Source organism: Tigriopus californicus, chromosome 8, assembly GCF_007210705.1.
Source record: "Tigriopus californicus strain San Diego chromosome 8, Tcal_SD_v2.1, whole genome shotgun sequence".
In the NCBI taxonomy this organism is placed as follows: domain Eukaryota; kingdom Metazoa; phylum Arthropoda; class Copepoda; order Harpacticoida; family Harpacticidae; genus Tigriopus; species Tigriopus californicus.
In genome coordinates, this window is record NC_081447.1 from 12,654,717 (window position 1) to 12,681,143 (window position 26,427).

The window sequence follows — 26,427 nt, forward strand, 5'->3', positions numbered from 1 at the left end:
ACGAATACTCACGTTTGAGTTGATACTATCGACTACTCATGTGACAGCCAATAACACTCTCGTTACTGACTGAATTACCACCGAAGCCCTCTTCCATTGATCAGAACTCAGGTAGAGGTGTTTGGGTTCTTTAGCTGAATATAATGTTTTCTTTTCGAGAAAAAAAAAAGATGCTTTAGGGAGAATCTGGCCAAATTGTTTGCGAATTGGCTTCAACCAAAAGTAAACAAGAGCACTGGCACGTTCGTTTCTCTTCACGATGGTCCTCCGGGACAGATGTTCCAGGTGTGATTATCATTGTCGAATTACACAGTCTTCACCCTTTGAGGAAGTAGTAGGACCCAGCGGCCACCATCATGACCAAACCGAAACAGAAGGGCAACATCTCGTACACCTGGCTTTTCCGTCGCTTCCAATCTTCGGAATCCGCGGATTTTCGCTTCATATCTTGGACTTTCGATTGCAGAGCCGTTTGACGGGCTTCTTTATTGCGACGTCGGATTTCCATTTCCCTAAAGGTAAAAAAGAGATCACATCACGAGTGACAATCGTCGACCGCGTTTGGGATCACGATCGGTTCGAAGTCGCGCTTTTGTTCGTGATTTAAGCAAAAATGATTCGAGGGAGTTTTGGCATTGGAGAACGAGGAAAGAAATGGAATCGCCAGTGATCAGACGTACCCCGTTTGTGTCGGGTCACTAACGATTTAGTGAGCACTTCAGGGGAGGAATTGCAGTATTTTCCGAGATAGTGGAGGTTAAAGTTACGCCTACGAAACGAATGAGAACCAAATGAAAAGCGCCTGGACAATTGACAAACCGCACAGCAGAGAGCATACGAGCACAACTCAACCAGATCTGGACGAACACAGATTTTCAAACTTAGCCCAAGGCCCAAATTGGACACTTGGGAAGCACTTAATTTGTGATGGTATATTCTTTAGCTGGGGTTCGACTCGTTGGTTCTTGAGCCACTTACCGCTTTCTCTCCTCCATTTTGTGGTTGTTGAGGATGCAGGCGGATTCAGTCTTGTGTCGGGACGTCGAGGATGAGGAGGAACAAGAGGAAGACGAATTCGACGAATTCGAAGACGAGCACGAGGCGGTCTGGTGGGCGGAGCAATTCGAGTCTGACAACTTGGAGGACGTGGCATTGCCACCATTGGAAACGGGTTCTAAAATTTGAACAAAAAACCATTGAATTCGAGCGTTATGACAATTTCATATTCGTCAGAAAGGTTAGCTTGGGGTCTTATTCGAGCGCCGCGCCCTTCACTCATTCGAAAGCGCTTATTCTTTGGAAAGCTTTTAAGTCCGAATTGGACGCATTCTCTTTCATTTTCGAGGGTTCTCCCAATTCGCCTCCTCTGGTTCGCTAGTAAACCAAATATGGCATTAACATGAAGTATCTCAGTACAGATGAACAATGACAATCCTTCATGATACTAAAGCGGAGGATCACATTTCCTGTTGTGGATTAGAAGCATCTGCGAAAGAAAATAAAGCTCTCGATCAAGAGGATTCGATTCCTACCGGTGTTTTGCCCATGTCCATTTGATTGAGATGGAGCTAGGCTCAATTGGTCCGGGATGATTGATTCCTTGGAGGGGACTCCATTGTTCGTGTGATTGTTGCACAGGATGTCCTGTAATTGCTGCCGCAAAGACTCGTTGCGAGGTGGGGGCAATGGAGGAGGACCGCCTTGAACATCTTGGTCGTCCTCATCATCTGAGATCTCGGATGAGGCGGTGGCACGCTGACATTGTAGATCTGCAGAGATAAAAAGCATATACATACATATATATAAATATACATATAAATAATATAAATGAAATTGCCGTTTATCTAGAGCTGGACCGACAACCGATAAAAGGCTTCTGGAAACTGACCTGCAAGAATGTCCTTGGAAATCAATCCTCGTTGTCTAGCACCTTCGATTATGGCTAAATATGAGAACTTCAGTTGGTCAGGCGTTTGTATGAGGCCCATGCGATAACTGCGGAGTTCTAGGAGGACCTCTTTAATATTCACGTTTGCAAATCCTTCCTTCTCGATCTAAACAAATATTGGCGAAAACTTTTATGAAGACAGACAGTATTGCAATCATATCTTGGACTGGCCTTCATACTTACAAGGACAAGGCAAGTATCGACCAAGCAAAATGTGCCAGATCGTCCGATCCCGGCGGAACAATGGACCACAGAGGGACCCACATCCGGGTCCAAGACGCCACTCTCGCGAACTACCGTGAGAAACTCCAGAAATGTGTCGGGTCATTTGGGCACGCCAAAATCCGGCCAGGTGGTGTAATGGAAGTGCTTAATTTCCCGACTTTCGTCCGTGTCCATTTTACTGATCCTGTGCGAAAAGAACGGAACTGAACATTTGCTATTTGATTTGCTGTGCTCGGAACTGCGGGTCCGGTAGGATTCGAACCAAAACTCGTGATTCATTTCACCCTTCCTTAAGCCCCCCGTCTCCCTCTACATACCTGAAAGTCCTGACTGTGTAGTGTTCTCCGGGTTCAGACTGAATATTCTCGAGCTTGAGTTGGACATCCTCAAAGATGAGATCATCACCGACATCCTGTGGCCAGTATTGGTGACACTTGAGTTGGCCTTTCTCCAGGACTCGATTCAGCATGAGCACCGCCTTGCTCATCTGCTGCCATACCGTCAACCAAAAATGACCTACCGTCCCTGGCAACGGACCTTGAGAGAGAATGTAGTTGCGATTGGCACGGATTGACTGAAATGTAAAGAATCAATATTTGAATCGATGGATTCGAATGATTACCAGAGAAAGGCCCTGGCCTCATACTCATATGAATCGAAACGACACGCATGATTTGAGCCCAATTTGGTGATTTGAGCCATGATTTTTCGTAAGAAGAAGTGAGCGCCTCTTTCCTTTTAATTAATCATATACGTCTGCTTCTAGGGAAGGCGTTATCAATGTGGCCCCTTATTCTTAAAAGCGAGGTGTACTTACTTGGCTCCAAGTGAATCCAAACCACTCAACAAATCTGTAGCTTGTTTGCTACCACGAAAGCCACTTGGAATTGCTCAAGAGTGGGCATACCTTCCTTACATGGAAAATCGTCTAAAAATGTCTCGATTGAAGACTGACTGACAATACAGTCGTAACTTAAGGAGGCATCAGATTCAACATTAATCAAGGCATTGGAGGTTCCATTAACGTAATTATAAATAAGCTGGTTAAATGGATTACAGTTCCGCATCAATACTTCAGTGCCCTACCAGGTCTGGATTTGAATTGGTCATTACAATGGCAGGTTTGAATATAGATACATCTTTGCCAACCTTCGACAGATGATGTCAAAAACGTGGTCATGGCAAGAAAATGAAGACGAGCATTATCGCACTAAAATATCAGCAAAGATAAGTCTACTTTACAGTTAGGAGTTGCCGTTTATAGAGTCTGATTTCCAAAGCGACTACCACATAATGGGAAAGTTAAACTCAATCTACAGGTTTCTTACTCGTGAAATGTAATTGTGCATTGTTATCTTGAGAGCTTTTAGCTGACAAGCGTCATATTAATTAATTAGGGAAAACCATTTCCTTATACCTCTTGGGGGAGAATATATACGCTGAACCATAGTCATTTGCTCAATGAAGAAACATACCCTTTTTATGAACGGTCTCAGGCATATGCCAATGAATGAGATTAGGCGTGCACAACTAATCCATTATTAGCATTCATTAACATCAGCTTTAGTGTGCGGACATCCCCAACACATCCTCGCCTTATTCATTCTATCATTATTGAATATTGCTCCACTCCTCAGGTTTCACATCACATACAGGCGTATACATATCACTTTAAATGCTAACTTCCAGCTTGGCTATTATCCTTTTTATTCTACAATTGGTCAGAAGCTAATATTTAAGTCCCATTTCTAGGGAAGATGAAGCAAGGAAGCAGGGGATTCTTTTATCTATGAATAGGACTGCAATTGAAAGAAACCTCCCAACCTTGGATAACCGTGGAAAGTAATAAGTTGTGGAACCCAAACAGAGGTGTGTCTGGTTGTCCATTATTCCAATATACAACACGCACATGGTTTTATTTTCTGGCTCCTCTGGTATGATACAGTTTTAGAAAGGTCATGAAAATTGTCAATCGTAGCCTATCATGGCCAGAGATATTCAGTCGAGACAGGCTCTGACAAGTACAAAGGTAGAGGACTATGACGGTGATGACTCATCTCGAAGGGTAGCAAGTCACTTTAGCGATGACTGTCGCCGTTGCTCTAGATTCACAGATGTCTTTTATCAACTTCTTTTTTGGTTTCGAAACTCGTGGGGAGAGAGATTAAACGGATTCGAGCCCAACTCTCACTTGTCACCCACCCAGGGGCATTGCTGTTTTGTCAACATTCAATAAACGAGGCTCAAGGATCCGTTGCCGGAGAAGCCAAGAGATGGCAAAAAAAGATGCTCGCCTTGAGTGGACAAATACTTGGCCTACAATAGGGTCTTTCGCATTCATGAGCACGACCTACGATCCAACGACATCAATAGAAAATGGGGAGAAACGGGATTGGAGGATTTTGCGTAGCATCTCTCGATAATTCTGGGAGTGCCTTGACCGCAATGCAATGAAATCCCATCGAAATCCAATCCAAACTTGACTCGCTCGCTGTCTGGACAGCCTTTTGCCGCAATTCATCTTCATCCAGGCAACCAACAAGGTCTGATCGCAGAGGGAAAGAGATGGCCAAATAACCAAGTAGTGGCCGTCTTCCGCCAGCAACAAGCGGAAAACGAGGGTCAGACTATCAAAACTTTTAGGTGCAGAGGAATCATGAGCTGAGGGAATATTCCAAATTCTTGGAACTGACTCACCAGCTACGTAGAGTACGAACACGCACGAAAACACTTGGAATGGAAAGATAGAGAGACACAGAGACGGAGAGAGCGAAATGGAGGGAGAGGCCGCAGGCGTCTCAAAATCTCGAGCACAATGGAACTCTGTCAATTTTCAAGAGTATACAAACACATGTTGGAGGACCCGGCCGTGGAAGCCGGTGAAGCCACCGAGTGCACAACAAGCCTTCTGGCTTCCAGCATTGTATGATATACACGAATAGAAGCATACTAAGGAGGAGGAATGGGCATGTTTTCCCCCCCCCGAGTTCCCAGTAACTATTTTTTTCTAGAATTACAACCTGACTGCAAGTCCGAATTCTACAAAAACCGATGCCGTCCGTCGAGTGGCTTACTGCCTAGGCCAATGACACTCTCTAACCACGAAGGCTCTCTTCAATTGGATGCTTCCTTCTTCGGCGATGGGAACTTCACCCAGACCAGGTTTCCCGGAAGCCTTAAGAGGAACAACGTTTTCAGTCAGACCACAATATGTTTGGTGGGGGAGGGCTATGTATGCATCTCATAGCATTAGGTACGGGACACATTGTAATCTAACAAATCTTTATTGCGACTCACGGTCATGTCATTGCGTAAGATATCGAGATATAAATTGTGAATGGTTAGCAATTCATTCTCAGAGGCGAAATAACCCCCCCGAGTTCCCGGTCTTTCACTATAATCTGATGAGCCAAGTGACCCACTTCAGGATGAACAATTGCTTTCTGCTAATACCACTTATGAATATAGAGGAATTCAGGAACCGTATTCGGATCACCCATGGCGTCATCCGGCTTCTTCTTACTAATCGTATCCTAGGTATCCTCAAAGGTTCTCAGGATCCAAATTCACCAGATTATACGAATAACATTTCTCCTGAGCCCAATGAAACAGCTTCCTTCATTCAACATGACTAAAATTGACTCCAGCTAACCCGGAAACGAATTCCCATTTCCAGTCGGTGTGGCTCATATTCCCCTTGGAACCGATCGGGATCCGAGACCCATGGAGATTGGAGACTCCGAGCTTACCTTGACTAAAGAGGCGTTGATGTAATCGGTGTGATCCAGATGTTCCAGTTTGACCCGGGAATGGTCGTAGGGATACACATCACGATAACGATTGAAAGTGCGATTCTCGGGTTTGGCCGCCTCCAAGGCCGGAAACTCCGAGACTGACGAATCTCGCCGGATCTCCTAAACACACAAATCCACAAGATTAAATCCCAACCATGTCATCCTATCATCTTCAAATGATTGTGGATATAGTGGATGATACAGTGGATATAGACAGGATGATATCCTCTCCTCACCGTATATAATTGAGCCCATCCGTCACGCTGAATGAGATCTTTGATGTTTTGCTGGGCGGCCATGGCCTGCCACGGGTGCGGGTCTGCGGCAAAAAAAAACCTAATAGACTAGGGCCAAGCAGTCTTGAGCCAGATTCGGGGTCAACGACAGACCAGCCAGTCGGATTCGGGGCTGAGCCAGAACCCGAGGACACGACCACGCCCGCGGCTCGGTCCCAAGGCGGGGAGGCGGGGAGGGTGGGAGGGGTGTGGGGGTGATGGGAGGCTAGGGGCGGCTCCAGTTGAGGCGGATCTGGGGCACGGCCTGGATTCACTTCACTCGTTTGGCATCCAATTCACTACTAGTTGTTCTGAGTGGACTTGGATCCGTTCAGGCGTTGGGCTCACTCTTCAAAAGGAGACGAAGAGGCCAGAAAAGGCCAGAAAATGGGCCAAACGGAAATGTCGTGATTATTCAATCAGCAGTGGCTGCAACAAGAACCGACACAGATGGGCGCTTATCCGGTATGTCATTGAAAACTGAGATTGAATGTGGTGGAAGGATGAATGGATGGCATCGATGATCTTATTGTTATAGTTTGTTTTAGTCATTTGTATACATTCTAAAATATCAGTGGAAAAGCGTGACACATGGTTGGTATTTTTATACTGTATATGTGGATGCTAGTTGTATTTTTTTAAAATTTTCCTTTGAAATTTCAAAAGTAATCCAATTTAAATTTAGGGTGATAGCCCAATACTGTACCAAATTTGACGATAATGAGAGCTTCAGAAAAGGTTAGTTTAGCACACCCTGACAATCAAGATTTCAAGACCTATCTAGCCACTTTATTCATCCTAGAAAGTGCTAGATTTGTCATGACTAGTGAAGAATTGCAAAATGTAAACCCACCTATTCCCACCCACAACTAGTAATGTACTAAAAGTGACGTAGTTGTAATCAATACTGCATCGACTTGATGTGATGATGCCCATCACTGATCTTCAAATCTGGGATTTGACATGGATAGCATATCAGGAAAAAGGTAATAAAACAATGACCATTGTACCGACATCAGTCATTAAAAACGTGTCAGCTCAAAACAGCGGCATTGACTTCATAACAATACAATTCTAGCTCTTATCTTAAATAGAGAGACCTTAAACTAATGGAAAAGACACCGGCCAACCGGCCAAGCTACCTCGATCTTAATTTCTTGGTCGGATGCGTCAATGGATACAGGCAAAAGAGTTCTGTCACGTCATTTTAGGGTAAAACGCATTCCTTATATTAACAACAACTTTAGAGCAATTCAGTTGGTTCGAGATAGATGGGAAAGAATACAAAATTAACTTATCATCTCGTAAACGGCCTCCATGTCGTAACTGACTAGTAAAGCATATAGCTTGCCATCATATCGGTCAGAATTGGAACACTTGGTTCCTCTGGCTTCGGTGTGGCATGCCTGACCAGATTTCTTCTCTCCGTGTTTCATTGACGAAAATGAAAGGAGAGTTCGCCTCTTCAGCCAAGCTCGCCCTCGCAAAATTAATGGCAGCGTGATCCTCAGAGGCAAGAATCTTCCATTCAGAAAGTTCCTCCTCATTGTCCACATGGATTAAATGCTGTAAGAGCCCATTTCGGTAAATAAAATCAAGGAAATTCTTCACGCTCTAGGGTAATCCAAATTTCATTGATTGATTCTATTGATTTATTCGAAAGAGGTTCATGCTATGCATGGGCTGGAGAAGTGTTTCTTTAAGAGACAAGGGGGAAAAAAATATTGGGTTTGGTTGTTCTCGTTTGGAGCTTTGATCAGACACTTATTTTTGAATTGATTAGCCTTGACTTGGAATCGAACCTATGACGCTGAGTGTCGGTATGAGTTAGGTAGCTTTTGTTTCAAGGAATATTTTACTTTATACATATGAATGAAACCTAGTCCTCTTTTATAGATAAAAACTAATCGTCACCCTCGAACTCACTCGAACGGATGTCACCTATTTTTAACGTATATAGCGGGTGTTCTTTAGAAAATATTCCGTAGAAAGTCCCTCAATTTTTGACCATATTCCCAATTAGTATCGATGCTCCTTTGTTATAATCGTCAAACACCCCTAAATATAACATAACAATCGAGATTCTATTCCAAACTAGTTTTATCGATCAACGTTCATATCACATTGTTTTCCTGGAATAAACAGGCTGCTTTCTGAGCTGCTGTCTGCTATCTCATTCCTAAATTGCCATCGATTCCAAAATGATGTAGGTTGGAATTGTTGTTGTTTATGACATGTTTTGGAGGGTGAAATTGAGTGTAGTGTTCTTCAGCTCACCCAAACAACATGGCCTCACTCTCAGCCTTTTGGCGGCGTGGTCTCCGCCCCATCTTGTCCACGCCCCCATTGGTTCGAGTGGCCTCACCCATTGAGACGCGACTCGCTCTCCATCAAATTAAGAGTGTTCTATTTCCCATGGGACCCCGGGCGTTTTCCTCGGGCGACTTGAAGCCCGTGGAGGCCGTGGAGCCCGTGGATCCCGCTGATCCAACGGGTGAGAAGGCCATCTATCACGGTATTTTAGCCACACAAATCAAGTTGGTGAAAGGGTTCTCGTTGACCACCAGTGCCATCGGTTTGTCGTGCCAACCCGTGTTATACCATCATCTTCAGACGACGAGTGGGGCGTCTTTGGGCGTGGTCTTGGTCACGGGTGCGTTCTTATCATTCTTCACGTTTGCCACACCGCTTCTCATCCATTTTGTGAGCAAGAAATATGTGACGGAATTGCGATACAATCAATTGGAAGATACCTATACGGCCATTACCTACAGTGTTCTGCTCAAGAAGAAAGAGGTAAATGACATCAAGAAAATTGTGGGATATTAATGTCGTTGTTAATCAGTCAATCAGTAGGTAGGGGCTGTAAAACGAAGTGATCGAAATGACCTGTTGGTTCAAATTCCTAAACAGCTTTAAGTTTTGGAAGTAAAATGTATTGCAATATTATCAAGCCCAGATATGGCAAAATATTTCAAAAAAAGCTAAACAGTTAAGAAAGGTAAGGCGTTAGTAAAGCTATTGATTATTTTAGGTACAGATATAAAACAGAGGCTTTGGGAGTTAACACCGATAAGAAAAGGACCATTTTATCCCATATAATTCAGTAGCGGTTCAATAGATCATATGATTTGTGTACAAGTACCAACTAAGTTTACTTGGGGGAGACTTTCCTAGCCAGAAAAAGTCTTTTTGGAATTTTGATTGATGGTCTTTAATTGAACGGTGCACTTTTTGACCCGCATATTTTTGTTTGTTTCCATATACCTCTAGTCATAAATAACAAAAATGTGTACAATCATGAGTAAGACTAGGCTCTACCAAGATCAAGAAAAACAAAAATGTTGTCATAAGGAGTATATGCATAGATGATTTTGCACTGAAAAAATGTGTACGATCGGACAAAACCTTTAGGCAGAGGCTCCAGAAACCTCCATGCCGAGGAGCCCATAGATTTGAAATTGTGACGTCGTCCTGAATTCAGTTTAATCTATCCCTATCAAAAAGGGAATGGCTGGAGCCAACGAGACAAAAAAGTCAAAAGGACGATTCCTCAAAAAGGGTTCGTCCGATCCAGTGCTAGTGAAAGGCTAGAAAAATGAGGACTGTACAGTACTCAGAGAAGGTACGAAGGGTACTTGATTCTGTACGTTTTCAAAAGCATTCATGAGCTTTGTCCCAACCCGCATTAATAGTCAAATGCAGTGACCGCAGAGGCTTGACGCGCGTTTGATCCAGTTGTTTCCTTTAAGTTGATTTGGACAATTTTTTGATCGGAATTCCTGATCAACCCTATGTTCAAGGGATAGCCAGATCTGCCAGCTCTGATTCGTTGGTGGATCAGATATTATATGAATATAACGTTAGGTAAAATGAAGACGTTTTTCGTCTTGAAATGCCTGGGATCCCATTCCTAGGAGCGGTATGGAAGTCCTCAAAAAGGTGCAAACTCACCCATGAATGCTCGCATTAAAGGCACAATTTGTGTTGTTCTTGATTTGTACTGAATGGAGTGGAGCAATATTTGTCCATACTTTTATAATGCCCTGTACAAAAGTACCCAACTATATCTGAAGTTTATGAAAATACATGTGTCTTAATGCAAATATATACTCGATTCACACACACACACACTCTCGAAGTTTGTTATTGTTCAACAGTCACCTATGGTAATTGCACAAATTTGACTGTGACGGAAATGGATCAATTTAATATTATGATCTGAAAACCTAGTGGATTTATTCATGAATGAATAGCACGTGCCGTACTTGAGTTCGAAATATGTCAAAAGCCGTAGCAAACACATAAGATTTTTATGTGAAATCAAGTCTTTAAAGACTACTTTTATTCATCGTTTCAGATCAAATTCCGATTGAAGGATGTTCAAGTTCCTGATATTCCTGGGATGTTCACAACGTTCAAGGCCAGAAATATACCACTTTTTGTCGATGGTACGCAATTCTACGTTCCCCAGCATTACGGCAAGATCATGGGATACGATAAACCGTTGAATCTGAGATGGGATCCTCCCACTGAAACCCAAGGAAAATCAGACTCTTCGAAACCAAATCAGTCATAGACCAAAGTAAAATAAATTCGACTTCAATCACTTTGACCTACATAAACGTTCAAGACAAAAATATTGTTGACAAGCGTTCTTGACTTGTTTTTTTCCAATGACCCTGATCTGATCCAGTATGTCCATGTGACACCTAGTAATCTGTCAGATCATCATGTTCTCGAGATAGGGTCGACCATTACTCAAAAGCCGGCGTGCTCTAGAGTAAGACCGGCCAAAAAGGTCGGTCTGGCTAAGTTCAAGTTCAAAGATGAACATTGGCCGTTGATTATAGAAAGGTTAGGGGAGCTTGATCTTATTTCAATGCTGAAAAAGGAATCGTCCATAGATGTAGCCTTAGACAAAATGATTCTAGTTTTTGAGGACGTCTGTTCCAGTCTAGCAATCTCTGAATGTGTTTCACAGGGCGGGGCACATTCTAAAATTCCGAAGTATAGGAAGAATTTGTTCAAAAAGAGTTGCAAACTAGCAAAAAGGCTCCAGAGCACTTTGAATCCAGTAGTTGTGGCTAGCCTTCAAAGAAAGTTGGATTTAATCCAAGGTAGAATTAAGGCCTCCATTGAGACAGATCAGTTGAACAAGGAAAGTAGAGTTGTTCAAGAGGTGAGGTCGAATCCGAAGGCGTTTTTCTCTTATGCAAACTCTAAGAGAAAGATCAAACACCCTGTAGGGCCTTTTGAGGTCGATGGGGAAGCCATAGACAATGTAGGGACTATGGCCAACATACTTGGAGATCAGTTCTCTAGTGTGTTTTCAACTCCACTGAGTTTAGGAGCAACAGTCCATTGCTCTATTGATGAGTTTGTTGGGACTGGCAAGGCTTGTCAAGCTGAGCATTTAGATGATCTTGTAGTCACAGATCAGGATGCTTTAGAGGCCATCAGGGACTTGAGACTCTCGAGCTCCCCTGGCCCTGATGGAGTGACATCTCAGTTTCTGATGAGATGCTCACAGGTTCTTGCTCCTGTTTTCTCGTACTTGATGCGTTGCATCTTGGACCAGGGCAAGTTCCCCTCTTCTCTGAAGGTAGCTCATGTTGTTCCAATTTTCAAAGGGGGAGATAAGTCACTCCCCAGTAACTACAGGCCGATTTCTCTCACTTCGAATATTGCGAAGGTGTTTGAGAAGATCATGAAGTTCAAACTTGTTGAATTTCTTGATATACATGAAGTCCTTCCTCCTAGCCAGCATGGGTTCCGAGCACATTTTAGCACGGTTACCCAACTGATTGAGCATATAGAGCAGGTTATTGAGGGACTGGAGAGCCATGAATCAGTCGATGTAGTTTATCTCGACTTTGCCAAGGCCTTTGACAAGGTAGATCATGGCCTTTTAGTTAACAGGCTCCATGAGATTGGGATCCAAGGCAAGGTTCTCAATTGGCTAAGAAGTTTCATTTGTGGTAGGAAACAATTAGTTAAGGTTGAGGGATCGCTTAGTGACATACATGATGTCAAGTCTGGTGTCCCTCAGGGCTCCATTTTGGGTCCTCTCCTTTTCATTATCTTCATTGCTCCGCTTCAGAAGCTTGGTAGTAGTAATGTCAGTATCTCTTCCTATGCTGATGATACAAAATTGGTAGTTGGTAGGAATGGTCAGGATCCCGGTTGTCTTGCAAAGGTCCTAGACCAAATTTATTCCTGGGTTGCTGCGAGTAACATGGCCTTGAATGGAATGAAATTCCGCTCAATGACCTTTGGGGCGACGCCATTAGACCCTCCACTATTAGATGATGAAGGTAAGGACATTGAGCAGGTCTCATCCATGAAGGATTTAGGTGTAGTCCTCCAAGATAATGGAAAGTTCGATGAGCATATCCAGTTGAAAGTTGGTAAGGCTTTTCAAACATGTGGCTGGATATATCGCACGTTTAAGTCCAGAGATAGTGTCACGATGCTAACTCTGTAAAAGTCGATTGTTCAGCCGCATCTTGAATATGCCTCTCCCATTTGGGCTCCAATTAGTTCAGCAGGTTTGCAAAAGCTCGAGCAGGTCCAAAGAACTTGAATCAGACAATATTCCAATGATGCAACAAACCGGCCAAATTCAACTATACCTATAACCACTGACAATGTGAAGGACGTAATCAGTAGCTTAGACCGCGATTCCTCACCAGGACCAGATGGTTTTAGCACCAGGTTCTTGAAACGATGTGTTCTTCACTTGCCACTCCTCTTCGCGACTTGTTTCAAAAAAGCCTCGACCTAGGGCAAGTGCCATGTGCATGGAAGAAAGCAAATGTAACCCCAATCCACAAATCAGAGAACAAAGCAGACCCTAAAAGTTACCGCTCAATCTCACTAACTAGCGCCATCGGCAAAGTATTGGAAACCATCTTCAAGAGACACGTGTACGAATTTCTTGAAAAACGGAAAAACGGAAACCCTGTAGACGTCATGTGACATATTTTGATTTTGAGAAAGCTTTCGACCTCGTTCCCCACCATCCCCTTCTCGATAAGCTTAAAAACCCCGGATTGACACCTGATATGCGCCAATGGCTTTCAGACTGGTTAACAGGACGAAGTCAGAGGGTAGTAATCTATGGAGACAGTTCAGAATGGAGACCCGTAACAAGTGGAGTTGTCCAAGGTTGCGTTCTTGCTCCCCTTCTTTTCTTGCCGTACATCTCGGACTTACCAACCCATATTCAGGACCCAACGCTTTGCAGACGATACGAAAATTGGTCGCTCAATTGCCTCCGAAACCGACACTGTCAAACTTCAACAAGATATCGACCGTTTAACAGAATGGGCAAACGAAAACGAGATGAGGTTCAATGTCGGAAAGCGTCGAGTCATGCATCTTGGTTCAAGAAACAAGCGACACAAAAAATCAAGGGAAGAATTCTCGAATCAGTGTCGAGCTACAAAGACATAAGAATCATTATCTCCGAAAACATTAAACCCGCCTGCCATATTGGGTCAGTAGTCAAAAAGGCCAATTCTACAATGGGACACATGAAACGTTCAATTTCTCTTTGATCTAAGGAAGCCTTGGTAGAAATATACAAAACATTCGTTAGCCCCACCTGGAGTCTGCAGTCCAAGTGTGGAACCCTTGGCAACATAAAGACATCCTATGATGGCAAAAATTAAACACAGAGCTGTAAAAATGATCAATGGCCTTACCGGTGCATACGAGGAAAAACTCCAAATACTGGGGCTTACCTCTTTATAAAAAAGACATGAAAGGGGGGACGCTATTCAAATCTACAAGATCATGACAGGGCTGGACTATTTAAAACCTCAAAATTTTCACTCCTTGATCAGTCAGTCACCCAAAGTTCAAACCAGAAAACAGACGGAAGGAAACATCTATATAAAACCTGTAAGCTCAACATTCGCAAATTCTTCTTCACTAACCGCTCTGCCCAGCTCTGGAATTCTTTACCCCCAGTAGCCAAGGAGTGCCAAACCGTGAATGACTTCAAGACCTGGTTCGATTCAGCCAACTCATAATCCAGGCTCAAACCTAACTCGTTGAGCAATACGTCAATATGCCCTCGAGTTCTCAATCCGCTCACCAACAGTATATCTTCCTAATAACCATATAATTGGTTCAGAAGATTAAATATACCTTATGATACTTTACCTTATAATAAAACCTAAACTGCACTTTTTAGTGGCTAGAACCGAAAGAAAAACTGTTGAAATTTTAAGACTACACTTTCCCTCAAAATTCGAAACAGCTGATATGCTTGTGGTCGCAAAAATGTTTATGGTAAAAGCATTCTTAATTGCCAAAGGAAAAATTTCGAAGACATCAGGGCGTTAGTAGTTCCATACAACTACTTTGGCCAAAACATGATTCATTACCCATCCATTACTCGTCAAAAAAATGCAATGGCATTATTGGTTAGAAATACTTTTATCAAAATTTAGATGGCCAATATACCAAGTTTTCTCCCTGATCAACACCATATTTTGCTATATCAATTTTTATCTGATTTTGTTTCAAACACTCCTATAGTTTGGAGTTTCCTGCTAACATGTTACACCAATGAGCATTGATAATGTTCATTTGCTTAGCACTACATCTTGGCTAATGACACTCATGTCCTTTCAGAATCTTTAATCGTAGCTATGTTTATTTGGTAAGATGTTTTGACATGTTATAGCCCCCTTGCGCTGCACGAAATATGTTCTACGTTCTACACTTCAGTGGGCGCTTCGTCATTCGGCCTTTACCAAAAAAGGGCCCCGATTAGGCCAATTTCTTTCTTTTTGATTTATGATGCGTTTCTGTTATTTTTGGCTAATTCTATCAACATCTTATTTATGATTAGTGCCCCGGGTCACATAATGTCCAGAAAAGAGCTTGCGTTCAAGGTAAGGCAAGAGCAGTTTATTTAGCGATCTACCGTGCCTCTTCCCGTTTTCTTTGGACCCCGTCACGTTGCAAATAAGGAGGGCCTGTATTGGAAATGCATAATAGGAAAACCAATGATTTCCGAATTTTGAACAACTTCAACACAGCAATACAACAGTATCAGTCTTATGGGGATAACATGTCTCATGGATTTTTGAAACTTGGGAGGCGAGGAACGTATTCAAAAAGTCAAAATTTAAATGTTTTTCAAATACTTAGCCTCTTTTAAAATCTCTATCAAGCATTGTAATTAAATGTTTTACCTTTTTCATGAGTAACATCTTTAGGTATTTCGCATTTAAAAGTGAAATATTTACTTATGCTGAACTAATTATTGTTGAGGATCAATGACGGAAGTAAAAATTTCTTATCTCTTAAATTGTTCAGTCAATTCCAAATAAGCAATTCATACGACTAGAAGATCTTGTTGAATAGATGAACAAGTTCAAATTTCTCATAACTAGGGCCGGCCAAAACTTGCAGATAAATATGGTACTTATTAACACCAAATCTGCATTAAAAATCAACCGAATTTGGACAAAAATTTGCAAATAACCTTTCCAAAAGGTTGAAAGTGCTCTCCGTAGATATCAGATTCTTGCCTTGTCCATGGTGCCCCCTGCCCTGATCAGTACGGCTCGAAAATCAAATTCTTCTTGAGGGCCAAATGATCACAAAAACAGTTTTTTGAAAGCACAGAATACAGGAATTCACAGGAAAAAAGATTCCCAAAGTATTACTGCCAGTCTCTCTTCTTATGCTGACGATAAAAAGTTAGTTTCTGGTAGGAATGGCCAAGATTCCAGTAGCCTTGCGAAGGACTTAAATCGAATCTACTCTTGGGTAACTGAGAGCAATATGGCCCTGAACGGAATGAAATTCCACTCAATGACATTTGGGTCAACTCCTTTACATACTCCACTTGTAGATAATGGAGGTAAAGATATTGAGCAGGTCTCATCGATGAAAGATCTAGGTGTAGTCCTCCAAAATAATGGAAAGTTCAATGAGCATATCCAGTTGAAGGTGGGTAAGGCTTTTCAAATGTGTGGCTGGATATATCGCACGTCTAAGTCCAGAGATAGCATCACGATGCTAACTCTGTACAATTCAATTGTCCAGCCACATCTTGAATATGCCTCACCCATTTGGGCTCCAATGAGTTCAGCAGGTTTGCAAAAGGTTGAACAAGTCCAAAGATGTTTCACTAGGAACATCACAGGATTGAGAGTGCTCTCATCTTGGGAGAGGCTAAAAAAGTTGGGACTCTACAGTGTTCAAAGAAGGTACGAAAGGTGTTCCGTCCACAATCGAGTACATCATCCTAATATGACATGGATAAATGATGTACAAGATGAATGATTGTTCCCGGAACGGGTTTTATCAAAATGTAAAGATAATGTATGTTATTATCTTGGGAAAATCCCAAAGTTGTTGGATTGCCCATCGTGTAGTCCGTTTGCCGGTCAGATGTCAACCAAATGCCACCCTAATGCTCGTAAAGACGTCGGGATCCATCATAAGTAGCTCCTCCAGCCCTTGATCATAGCTGTACAATCTCACAGGAACCGGTTGTATTAAAGAGCTTTGTGATTCAGTGTGAATCAATCTCTACATCGTTCCTATCACCAAGGAAGAGCTCCAGTACTCGAGGGGCTGGTCAGCCCAGCTTCAACCATGGGTGAGGAATGTCGGCTACATGTTTGAAGGGAGGAGAAACAGGAAATTCTCGGTCATCAAAAAGGATATTCTTGTGAGCATTTTGAGAAGGGGGAAGAGGATCTGGATAAGCAATCTCATCCTCAAGGATCGATGTTACCAAAATGTCGGCCCCCCCTGACGGCAAATGACGACCAATCCTTCCGGAATGTCCCGTTGGGACGTAGTTCCGGCCCAATGTTTTGTGTGCAACAGTTGATAGAGGAAGCCGTCACCGTCCACCGATAGCCATGGGACAACCCGTTTTAGCCTCCATGAGCAAGAGGCGGAAACCAACGTGGCACGGGAAAGTCTTCAACAAGAACAGTCACATTTTTGGGCTCGAGGAGAGAAGAGTCACATTTTTGCGCTCGAGGAGGACAGAAGTCTTGATTTGGAGCTCGAGGAGAGAAGTCAGTTTTTGAACCTCTCCAAGGAGGAAGCACCCGCCATTGCTAAGTGCTGGGACTTTGTCATTGTTGTGGTGCCAAGAAGTGGGAACTGTTTCGAAGGACAGAATCGTCATCATATGGGAGTAGGAAACCCAGGAAGCCGTGCAGAAGAGCAAGAGGACCTGGGAAGTGCCGAGCCTGAGTACAGCACTTTGTCACTTTGTTAGTGGACCTTCAATCCCGTCGAGTGGACGTCATCCGAGCATCTCCGTTGGACCATCTCACCGTAATTATTAACCCATTGATTTCATATGCGTATGTCCCCTTTTCCATTGGCCCAACAATTCCCCCACTTTTCTTACCAGAGCAAGACAGCTGATAGGCGGTGTGTTTGTGATGAATAAAGTAGATTGAACAGTACAGTTGCCTTGAAGAGTAGCCTAGATTTCTCAGACGACCGAGATTGTGCTGGCATCGTAGGAGTAGAGGTAGCAAGTGATTTGTATGCAACAAATGTATCTAAAGTTCATCACTCTTGTAGCAGAAATCAGTAGTTAGACTCTAGAGTAGAGGTCGACTTTGATAGACGCGTTTAGACTAGGATAGTGACCACATTTTGCAGGATATTTAGCCTTGAAGATTGGCCCAGGTATGCCAGACAACCGAGATTGATCTGGGACCAATGGGGAGTAGAGGTAGCTAGCGATTTGTATCCTTAGTTGTTTAATGAGTTTTGAGGCCCTGATAAAGGAAGCTCGAACTATCGCTCGTAATACCCTGATTAGGGTTATAACCGGAGGCCTTAAGATAGGTCTAAGAAATTTGAGCCCTTGTACTAGGTGCTCTCCATCTTTGAGAGCTATCAAGGTATTTTTACCTAGTGCTTGGGTCAGGAGTTCCATGTTTCCGTTCACCACGGGAATTCAATAAGTCAGGACCTTTCACCCCTGGCTGGTGGACGGAACAAAAGGTATCTGATACTGTACGTCTTCAAAACTGTACGTCTTCAAAAGTATCCATGAGCTTTGTCCCAACCCAGGATTTAGGGTCAATGCTAGTGACCGCAGAGGCTTAATGTGCGTTTTGAGAGCACCTTCAAGCCTTTGAGAATCCAGGCTAGTTCGAACAATGAAGTCCACATCTCTTCTTTCTCGGGCTCCTTCATTGTTTAATTTGCTCCCCTCTGATATTCGTAGGGAATACGTAGGCCTTGTTGATCCGGTAGCATCTTTCAAGTCAGACTTGGACAAATTTTTAGATAGCATACCAGATCAACCCTACATTCAAGGACAAACTCGGTCTGCCAACTCAAATTCGTTGGTAGACCAAATAGCATATAAAAATTAAAAGGTAATAAATAGACGAATTATAAACCTTTCATTTTAATAGTACTGGGGATTACATTCCCTGTAGCGGTTAGAAAAGCCCGTGAAAAACCAAACCAAAAAAAAAAAGATATAAATCTGTTTAAAAGCAAAAGAAGACACATAAAAAGACAATGTGAAACTAATTTTGCAAAAGTTTGAACCAATTACCACAGGTTTCAATACATTTTATTATTTCAAAATCTTACAAATCAATAGCTCTCAAAATTGTCTCCTAACTAGGACCCACAAATTGATACCCTAAACCATGCAGGTTTCTTGATCAAATTTGGTTCCTGTGGGTAAAGAGACCTCTAAAATGAAAATGTTTTTTTGCTCTTTTGCGTGTGAAGTATTGAGATTCTTGCTGCATTTTCAGGAAAAGCTTGAGCTTTTGCCATAGGACAAGCAGGAATATTGTGAGGATTAGAGAGCAACTACTTTATTGCAACAAACCTAGAAGATTGGGATAATGCAGTATTTAAAGGAGGTGCAGAAGGTATCTTTACAATAAATTATTAAAGATATCCTTGAGCTTTTTACTCAACCAGGTTTTTAAAGTCAATTGCAATGAATGCAAAGGTTTCCAATTTTGAGCCCTCCAAAGTATCAAGGCTAGTCAAAACAATGAACCACTTGCTTCTCTTTGGGTTCCTTCGATGATGAATTGTTAATCTGTTAAAAAGTGTGTCCTTGATCCTCCCTCTAATATGAGGTTGATATGATACTTAGTTTATTTGCTCCGTCAATTCCTGCCTTTTGTGTGGGTGTGTGAAACCATGTTGGTTTTAACAAGCCCTCTAGTCTTAACTAGATTTGAGGTGATACCAGATTTGAGCGCGAGATGAACAAATCTAACGTTTTGATAATCCCGAAATAAATCCTTGTATGAAAAACCCATCACATTGAAATTAGATAAAAAGAGCTATTTAAGATGAATGGAATACATAGGCAGTAAAGTACAAAAAGTACTTTTTGTTCAAGAGATTTGAAGAAAAAGAGGAGGCAAACAAATTTCACATTTTTTCTAAAGTTGACCAGGATTCTCGAAAATTATTCACAATATATTTATTTTTGGCAAAATTGGCTCAAAATGCACAATAAATTGCAGAAAATTGTCAAAAAATGCTCCTAAACTTATAACGTTTGTAGATGCAATAAATTTGCAGAGAAATCTCAGATTTGCAAGTTTTTTTTGCATAATTTGCTCAATTTGCAGGATGCAAGTTTTGGTTGGCCCCGCTCATAACTTTGAAACGAAACGTTTTACAGGTAAATACAATAAAAATGGCTTGCCTTCAATTGGAAAGATCTACGTTTCTTATTTTATTACTTTAATTCGAAAAGTGGCTCAGATATGTCTAGAAATTCGTGTCAAATCCAACAGAATTTAAATGAAGAAATGTTAATAATAAAGCATTGCAAATTTGACACGATTTGAAACCCCAATCCCATTCAATGTTGTTAAAAGCAAGCACTCTTTTTAGCCCTGATCTTCCTTCTTCAGGATAGATTTTAAGGAAAGAGCAAAAAATTGGAAATTTTTGGGAAGATTACCGAAAAGCTTCAAATTTTCCCAGTTATACATGAAGAGAGAAATGAAAATTAAAGTTCACTCTCGAGCGTGACAAAAGGAGCGAGTACCGTGTAACTGAAATGTTTTTCTTGGGTCGTTACAATTACACCATTTTCAACTGTAATGGGATCACAGCTCCTTTATTGAGAAAAGGAACGAAAATCTGTAATTTCGTTACTACTGCCCTGGAAGACACATTATCTGCCTGATTCACCACAGAGCAACTTAAAATAAACATACTTTTTTTTGCATTTTATCGGGAAAGAAACGTTTTTGGTCGAAAACGGTAAAATGTTTTTGACATATTTTATGCTTTCAAATATATGGTTCCACTTTCTACTATAATGGTTGCATAACGAAAAATTTGAGCGTCCTACCAATCTGAACGGGTAAACTCAAAGTTTGTATATTAAAAACACAAACGTCCATTCAAACCGGTCATTCAGGACAAGAAGCCAGTTTTGTTCATCGACGGGTACTCACTTACAAATATAAATCGTGCATTTCTCGTTTCAATCGATTCGCATGATTTAGAAAGGCTTTCGTTAAACAATGAATCGGAATTGAGCTCGCGATTACGTGGAACAGAGATGGCCCATGGACGAACTGACCGAACATGGACCTGCCCTCCCAAAACTCCTATGAATTATTAACCTCTTCGGTGTGTGTAATCAGAAATCAGAATCAGGTACATATTTCCTTGGGATGACCCTCCCCCCTCCTCCCCCCCCTCCCTCCCTTCTCTTCGCGTGCAGTTCCTCTAATGCAAAAGTTAGTAGAGAAAGTAAGCTTTCAAAGGCCCGAAAGATCAGGGAGACCACCGGTGTTTCAAGGATTTTCTTTAATTGTCTAGTGGATAGAAAGACTTTCCCCAGAAAACTGGTTGTAAATTGGGTCATTCGACTCTCAAATGACTCAATGAGAGCCCCCAGGTCCAAATTGTTCAATGGATCATTAAAATCAAATTCATTTTTGAAACTCATTCGTTCATGTGATATACAACTATGGCATTCTCGACGGTGAGACGAACATTTCTTTGCAAAGTATTCGTTTTGCTCATTATTTCAATGATCGGCTTCGTTTTGATCTCAACCAACATTGGCATTAAAAACGTACCCAATGGTGCTACATACTACAAGACCTTGGAGCGACAATTACAACAACTTCAAGAGCGATTTGATGGCCTGGCAGTGGTCGATGAGGACTCAAAATGTTCCCCAACTAAAAGTGTGGCATTTGCCAAGACACACAAAACCGGAAGCTCCACGTTACAGAATATCCTTTTTCGTTATGGAGTGCAGCATGAGTTGAATTTCGCTCTTCCCAAAGGAGGCTGGATGTTCTCATTTAAAGAACCTTTCAATGCTGATATGGTCCTTGAAGGACCATTCAAAGGTCTGGATTTCAACCTATTTGCCTTTCACAGCGTTTGGAATTACGCCCAAATGCAACGAGTTCTGCCGCATGCAAAATATCTCACTCTTCTAAGAGATCCCACAGAATGTTTCGAGTCCAATTACGTTTACATGGGTCTCAGTGCCGTTTACAAGATGGATTTCAACGAGTTTGCCCAGAAAAAGGCCCTTGCTGGGTTGGTTCGCAAACCCAAAAGTATCATTGGCAAGAACCAACAACTCTGGGATTTAGGCTTGAATGATACCGCCATGGAAAACCGAACCCTGGTCATGCAGAAGATTCGGGATTTGGACCGACAAATGGATCTGGTTCTTATTATGGAGCGGTTTGACGAGTCGCTAGTACTTCTCAGTGACCTTTTGTGCTGGCCCATAGATGAGCTGTCTTACTTGAAACAGAATGAGCGAATCACGACAAAAAAGACCAATATCACGCAGGAAACGCGCAAAATCATGAGAAAATGGTTATGGGCTGACTACATGCTCTACGATTATTTCAAGGCTGAACTCAATACGAAATTGCGGAAACTGAAATCCGATTATGTTCGGCAACGTCTTCAAGAGCTCTCCGCCGCCAAAAACATGGTTACGAGAGCTTGCGTGATTCAAAAGTCGGATAATTCAAAGTTAACCGGGGAATTCAAAATGGCACTACCCATTGTGTTGGGATATGTGATCGACGAGACCAAGCCGTGGTGTGCCATTTTCGCACGAAGTGAACCCAACTTTAGTAAGCAGATCCGCGATTATCAAGAATTGAAGCTCAAGGGTGAACAGTTGAAAGGAAAAATTCCATGACGAAAAACTTCCTCAAAACCTGATTGTGATATGGTATTTCTGTTGATCATTGTTGTTCCTGATACTTGTATTGGAAGTTCTTTCGGAATATAATCATTGTGATTCGTTAAATGTTTTTTAATCATATAGCTAAGCTTTGAAGACTTCAAAGAAATTCAGTCTCGATGACTGAATTCTTACAACTTTACAACTGCAATAGATCGCGTGTTTCTTGTTATCCATGATTATTTTGAAAAGAATAATATCACATCCAAGGAGATTAATAAGCTGCTCAGTGAAAGCTAATACTAATTCAATCCTTCAGTTCTGAAGAGATTTCGAAAGTTCATTAAATTAAATTACTTCCAACTTGCAAGATTTTCAAGCCTATCATTATGGAAAAATTGGAATATGTTCCTTTTCAAATGCTCGATGAATTCACGTGTTAACTGAAGAGGACTGCTTCTATTTTTGTTCCAGTTTCTTTTACTTCAGGAGTAAGGATTAGGTAGGAATGGTACGAATTCTCGGCGTTCGACCACGAAACTAACCATAGTTTCTAGGCATGGGTTGAATCTGAATATGACAATTATGAATGAATCCGACGAATTCATCTCGAGTCCGACAAATCGAAATCGTCGGATACATGGACCATGGGTATCACAAGATCATCGATCTGTATGGGCACATCGTCCGGGTTGACGCCTTTCATTTCGCACACTTTATCGTGCCAATCACATTTCTGGACAGCATTCAGCGATTCTGCCTCATTATGATGTCGAAGGACTACTTGCTCCTGAAAAGTGAAAAACACCACGTTGAAGTTGCTATCGGTCATTCGTCAATGTAAAAATCAATGCAAAAGGATAGTCAAAATCACCTTAATCTTTTCCCACTTGTCATCCACATCCTGGCACCAAGACAAAAACAATCGACCATTATATCTTGATCGGATATCGCGTTTCTCTTCGTCTTGCCTCGGATCAATAGTGTTGTAGATCTCTTCATCTTTGAGCATAGTGCACACACTGAAGGGATGAGATTGGTTGGCAAGCGCGCGGGCGGCTCTGCCATGAGTTCGTAGGATCTCATATTCTACATTCAAGACGAGCTTCTCTTTCTCTACTATGTGTTGGCAACGAAGCTTATATCGTTCTTCCTCTTGCTTCTTGAAAAGCTCGGCCAGCTCACCTTTCAATGATGGTGGCGGTTTCAATTTAGGCATGGATGCTAACCGAGCATTGGCGTTACCCTGAAGCAAGTACGTCTTTCGATTCATCAAGTAATCCTCGTAGCCTTGAGGTGGTTTAGGTTGGACGGGGAAGCAGTTCTTGCGCCTTTGCTCAATAGCCTTGCGAATGTTCAGGTACTTTTCGATATCGTTTAGGGGCTCATTCGTCTTGGAATTGCCCGATGCACCACTACCCCCGGCTTGGTGAGAATTGGCCCCATCCTCCACTTGTGACCTCAGTTTTCGTTTCCTAACGTGATACTCTGAGGTGGATTGGGCTCCTCCCGTTTCCTGCGCGCTGGTTGAGCTCGATTCCGAAGAGTTACCCTGCACATCATTGGAATCGGGTCCAGGAGTGCCTTGATTGGCTCGACTTCGTGTCATCCGACTGCCCGAGCCTTTCCCATTACCCTCATCGTCTTTTCCGCCCTTGGAGGACGCTCCCCCTTGATTTCCCTCGCTTGATTTATCGTCCCCTTTCGAAGTGTCTTCTTCCTCTCGTACTACATACGGTTTGTTGCAAATCCCACGAGAGTTCTTATCAGCCTGTTCTTGGGCCAGGGCTTGAGCAGAGGACCCCGGAGAATTGCCACTGCTGTTATTACCTCTGTTATTGCCAGTGCTACCAGACAACACGATTTTCAAGGGTGGAACTTTCAAGCCGGACGAGTCTGTGCTCTTCTTCGAATTGTTGTCGTCATCGCTGTCACTTTGCTCGTTGATCTTCTTGGGGCTGTTCGCAGCCGAGTTGGGAAAGGAGTTTGGGCTTTTCCGATCTGCATTCAGTAAGCGCCCTTTACCACCGGGCTTCATCCCAGTGGATTTCTCAGCAGAATTGCCACGAGTCCCACGGCCGCTCACTTTGGACATGGAACCAGCATTAACTTCTTCTTTTCGCTTCTTCCTTTTGGCTTCTTCTTCATCGTCGTAGGAAACTTCCGAACTCCTTTTCTCAGATTTAGATTTGTTGTCATCCTTCACGGGCGGAGGAGCAACCGAACCTAAACTACTTGATGCGGCCAAATTTTCCTTTTTGGTCTCTGAACCCGGGGCCACTTCTGTATTCGAAGAGGCTCCAATTTCTTTGTTATTCCCACCCTTGAACTCGTAAACATCCTCTGCCTTGGGCGTGGTGGGGCCTGGCGTCGAGGTGGAGTGGGCTGTGCTTGCTTGAACCTCGGGAGCATTGGGGTTACTACTAGGGTTGGTGACATGATTGGCTTCATGATTTGGGGGCTTCTCTTCCATGGTTAAAATTACAGATTTAGTGGACAATTCGGTTCTCTCAAAGTCGATGCTAGACTCTGCGGCCACTGGTAACGAATCCAGAGGAGTGAAGTCTTTGATGATGTCTACTTCCTCACTTACGCTCTCTGTGTCCGAAGGAGTCTGTTCAGGCTGTTCAATTTGAGAATTTGAATTTTCCTGAAGCAAGAGAAAGGGTTATCATTGAGAGACATATATCCTCAACTGCGTCTGAGTCACTTTCATCCTTAAGATGTTTTGAGTTGCACAAGAGCCATTGTTTTCTATAATCCAATAGGCAAAACTCGTTAAAATCTTTCACACTTTGAAGGCTTTAAGCGAGAAAGAAAACAGGAAACAGAACGGTGTGACCCCCAAAATGCACACGAGTGTCCACAATCCGTTGGCCTTCAAGGATTACCTGTCGCTCGGTGAGATATTGGATGACTTCGTGGATATGTGGATTCTTGGTACGGCTATTTTTGGCCTCATCCAAAGGCGTTTGCCCGCTATTCTCCCGCTTGGCCGCAAGGTTTGCTCCGTTAGACACCAACAACTTCACCACCTAAAGTAGAACACACCAAGGGTCTAAGGATCATGAACAATCACTCTGAAGATAACTTGGTACTTCAGGCCCACTGTGAACTTCAGCTTGCAAGCCAACCAACCACTCAACCCAGCCATCACAGATTCCAAGCCCCGCTTGGCCGCAAGGTTTGCTCCGTTAGACACCAACAACTTCACCACCTAAAGTAGAACACACCAAGGGTCTAAGGATCATGAACAATCACTCTGAAGATAACTTGGTACTTCAGGCCCACTGTGAACTTCAGCTTGCAAGCCAACCAACCACTCAACCCAGCCATCACAGATTCCAAGCCCCGCTTGGCCGCAAGGTTTGCTCCGTTAGACACCAACAACTTCACCACCTAAAGTAGAACACACCAAGGGTCTAAGGATCATGAACAATCACTCTTAAGATAACTTGGTAGTTCAGGCCCACTGTGAACTTCAGCTTGCAAGCCAACCAACCACTCAACCCAGCCATCACAGATTCCAAGCCTTCCTTTCTCTCAAGAGTAGCTTCTCTCTCCCCGGTAAAGCGATCTGTGCCTGCAGCCCTTACCAGCGCTGGCTGAGCTGTTTTTGTGAGTGTAAATAGGCAGACTGGGCTGGGAGGGCAATTTGGCAGGGGGAGATTTTGAAACGCTCCAAAAATCATCGAGGAATGTAGATATTTTGGAAAACGAGAATTTGCTTAAAGTTGCGAAATAATTAATACAAGTGATGCGTGTAGTGCGTTTGGTCGGGAAATTCAGATTGGTTACAAGTTGGGGTAGTACTCACGGCGATATGTCCGTTGCGGGCGGCGTCGTGAAGTGGCGTTTCCCGTTGCTCCCCTACGCCACCAAGAACATTGATGTTGGCGCCATTTCTCAAAAGAAGTCTCACAATAGGCTCACTGCCACGATTGCAAGCTTCATGAAGAGGCGTGTAACCTAGAGCGAGAAACAATTGTTGAAATTATTATGAAATGT

The 26,427-nt window shown here is 42.7% G+C and overlaps 4 protein-coding genes across 4 annotated transcripts in view; 2 read left to right on the top strand and 2 right to left on the bottom strand.

Annotated features, from left to right (window-relative positions):
- Positions 1 to 159: 159 nt before the first annotated feature.
- On the bottom strand, positions 160 to 6,531 carry LOC131884834 (tyrosine-protein phosphatase non-receptor type 1-like). The gene is given in 8 exon segments (XM_059232718.1): positions 160 to 512; positions 979 to 1,174; positions 1,533 to 1,769; positions 1,889 to 2,054; positions 2,132 to 2,357; positions 2,491 to 2,747; positions 5,923 to 6,087; positions 6,204 to 6,531. Coding segments are annotated over 8 exon segments (1,506 nt in total). The 5' UTR covers positions 6,267 to 6,531; the 3' UTR covers positions 160 to 316.
- Positions 6,532 to 8,479: 1,948 nt separating this feature from the next.
- On the top strand, positions 8,480 to 10,851 carry LOC131885418 (transmembrane protein 70 homolog, mitochondrial-like). The gene is made up of 2 exons (XM_059233449.1): positions 8,480 to 9,038; positions 10,603 to 10,851. Exons 1-2 carry the CDS (start codon positions 8,529 to 8,531, stop codon positions 10,819 to 10,821), a joined length of 729 nt encoding a protein of 242 aa, XP_059089432.1. The 5' UTR covers positions 8,480 to 8,528; the 3' UTR covers positions 10,822 to 10,851.
- Positions 10,852 to 20,973: 10,122 nt separating this feature from the next.
- On the top strand, positions 20,974 to 22,545 carry LOC131884666 (galactose-3-O-sulfotransferase 4-like). Its single transcript, XM_059232505.1, has one exon. It carries the CDS (start codon positions 21,226 to 21,228, stop codon positions 22,432 to 22,434), a length of 1,209 nt encoding a protein of 402 aa, XP_059088488.1. The 5' UTR covers positions 20,974 to 21,225; the 3' UTR covers positions 22,435 to 22,545.
- Positions 22,546 to 22,858: 313 nt separating this feature from the next.
- The window catches only part of LOC131884664 (ankyrin repeat domain-containing protein 11-like), a 4,660-nt gene continuing 1,091 nt past the window's right edge, over positions 22,859 to 26,427 (bottom strand). Inside the window, exons 3-6 of the mRNA XM_059232504.1 lie at positions 26,237 to 26,388; positions 25,311 to 25,454; positions 23,294 to 25,069; positions 22,859 to 23,209 (exon numbers count right to left, since the gene is read on the bottom strand). Coding sequence (XP_059088487.1) covers positions 23,024 to 23,209; positions 23,294 to 25,069; positions 25,311 to 25,454; positions 26,237 to 26,388 — 2,258 coding nt within the window. The 3' untranslated portion in view covers positions 22,859 to 23,023. The remainder of the gene's footprint in view (positions 23,210 to 23,293; positions 25,070 to 25,310; positions 25,455 to 26,236; positions 26,389 to 26,427) is intronic.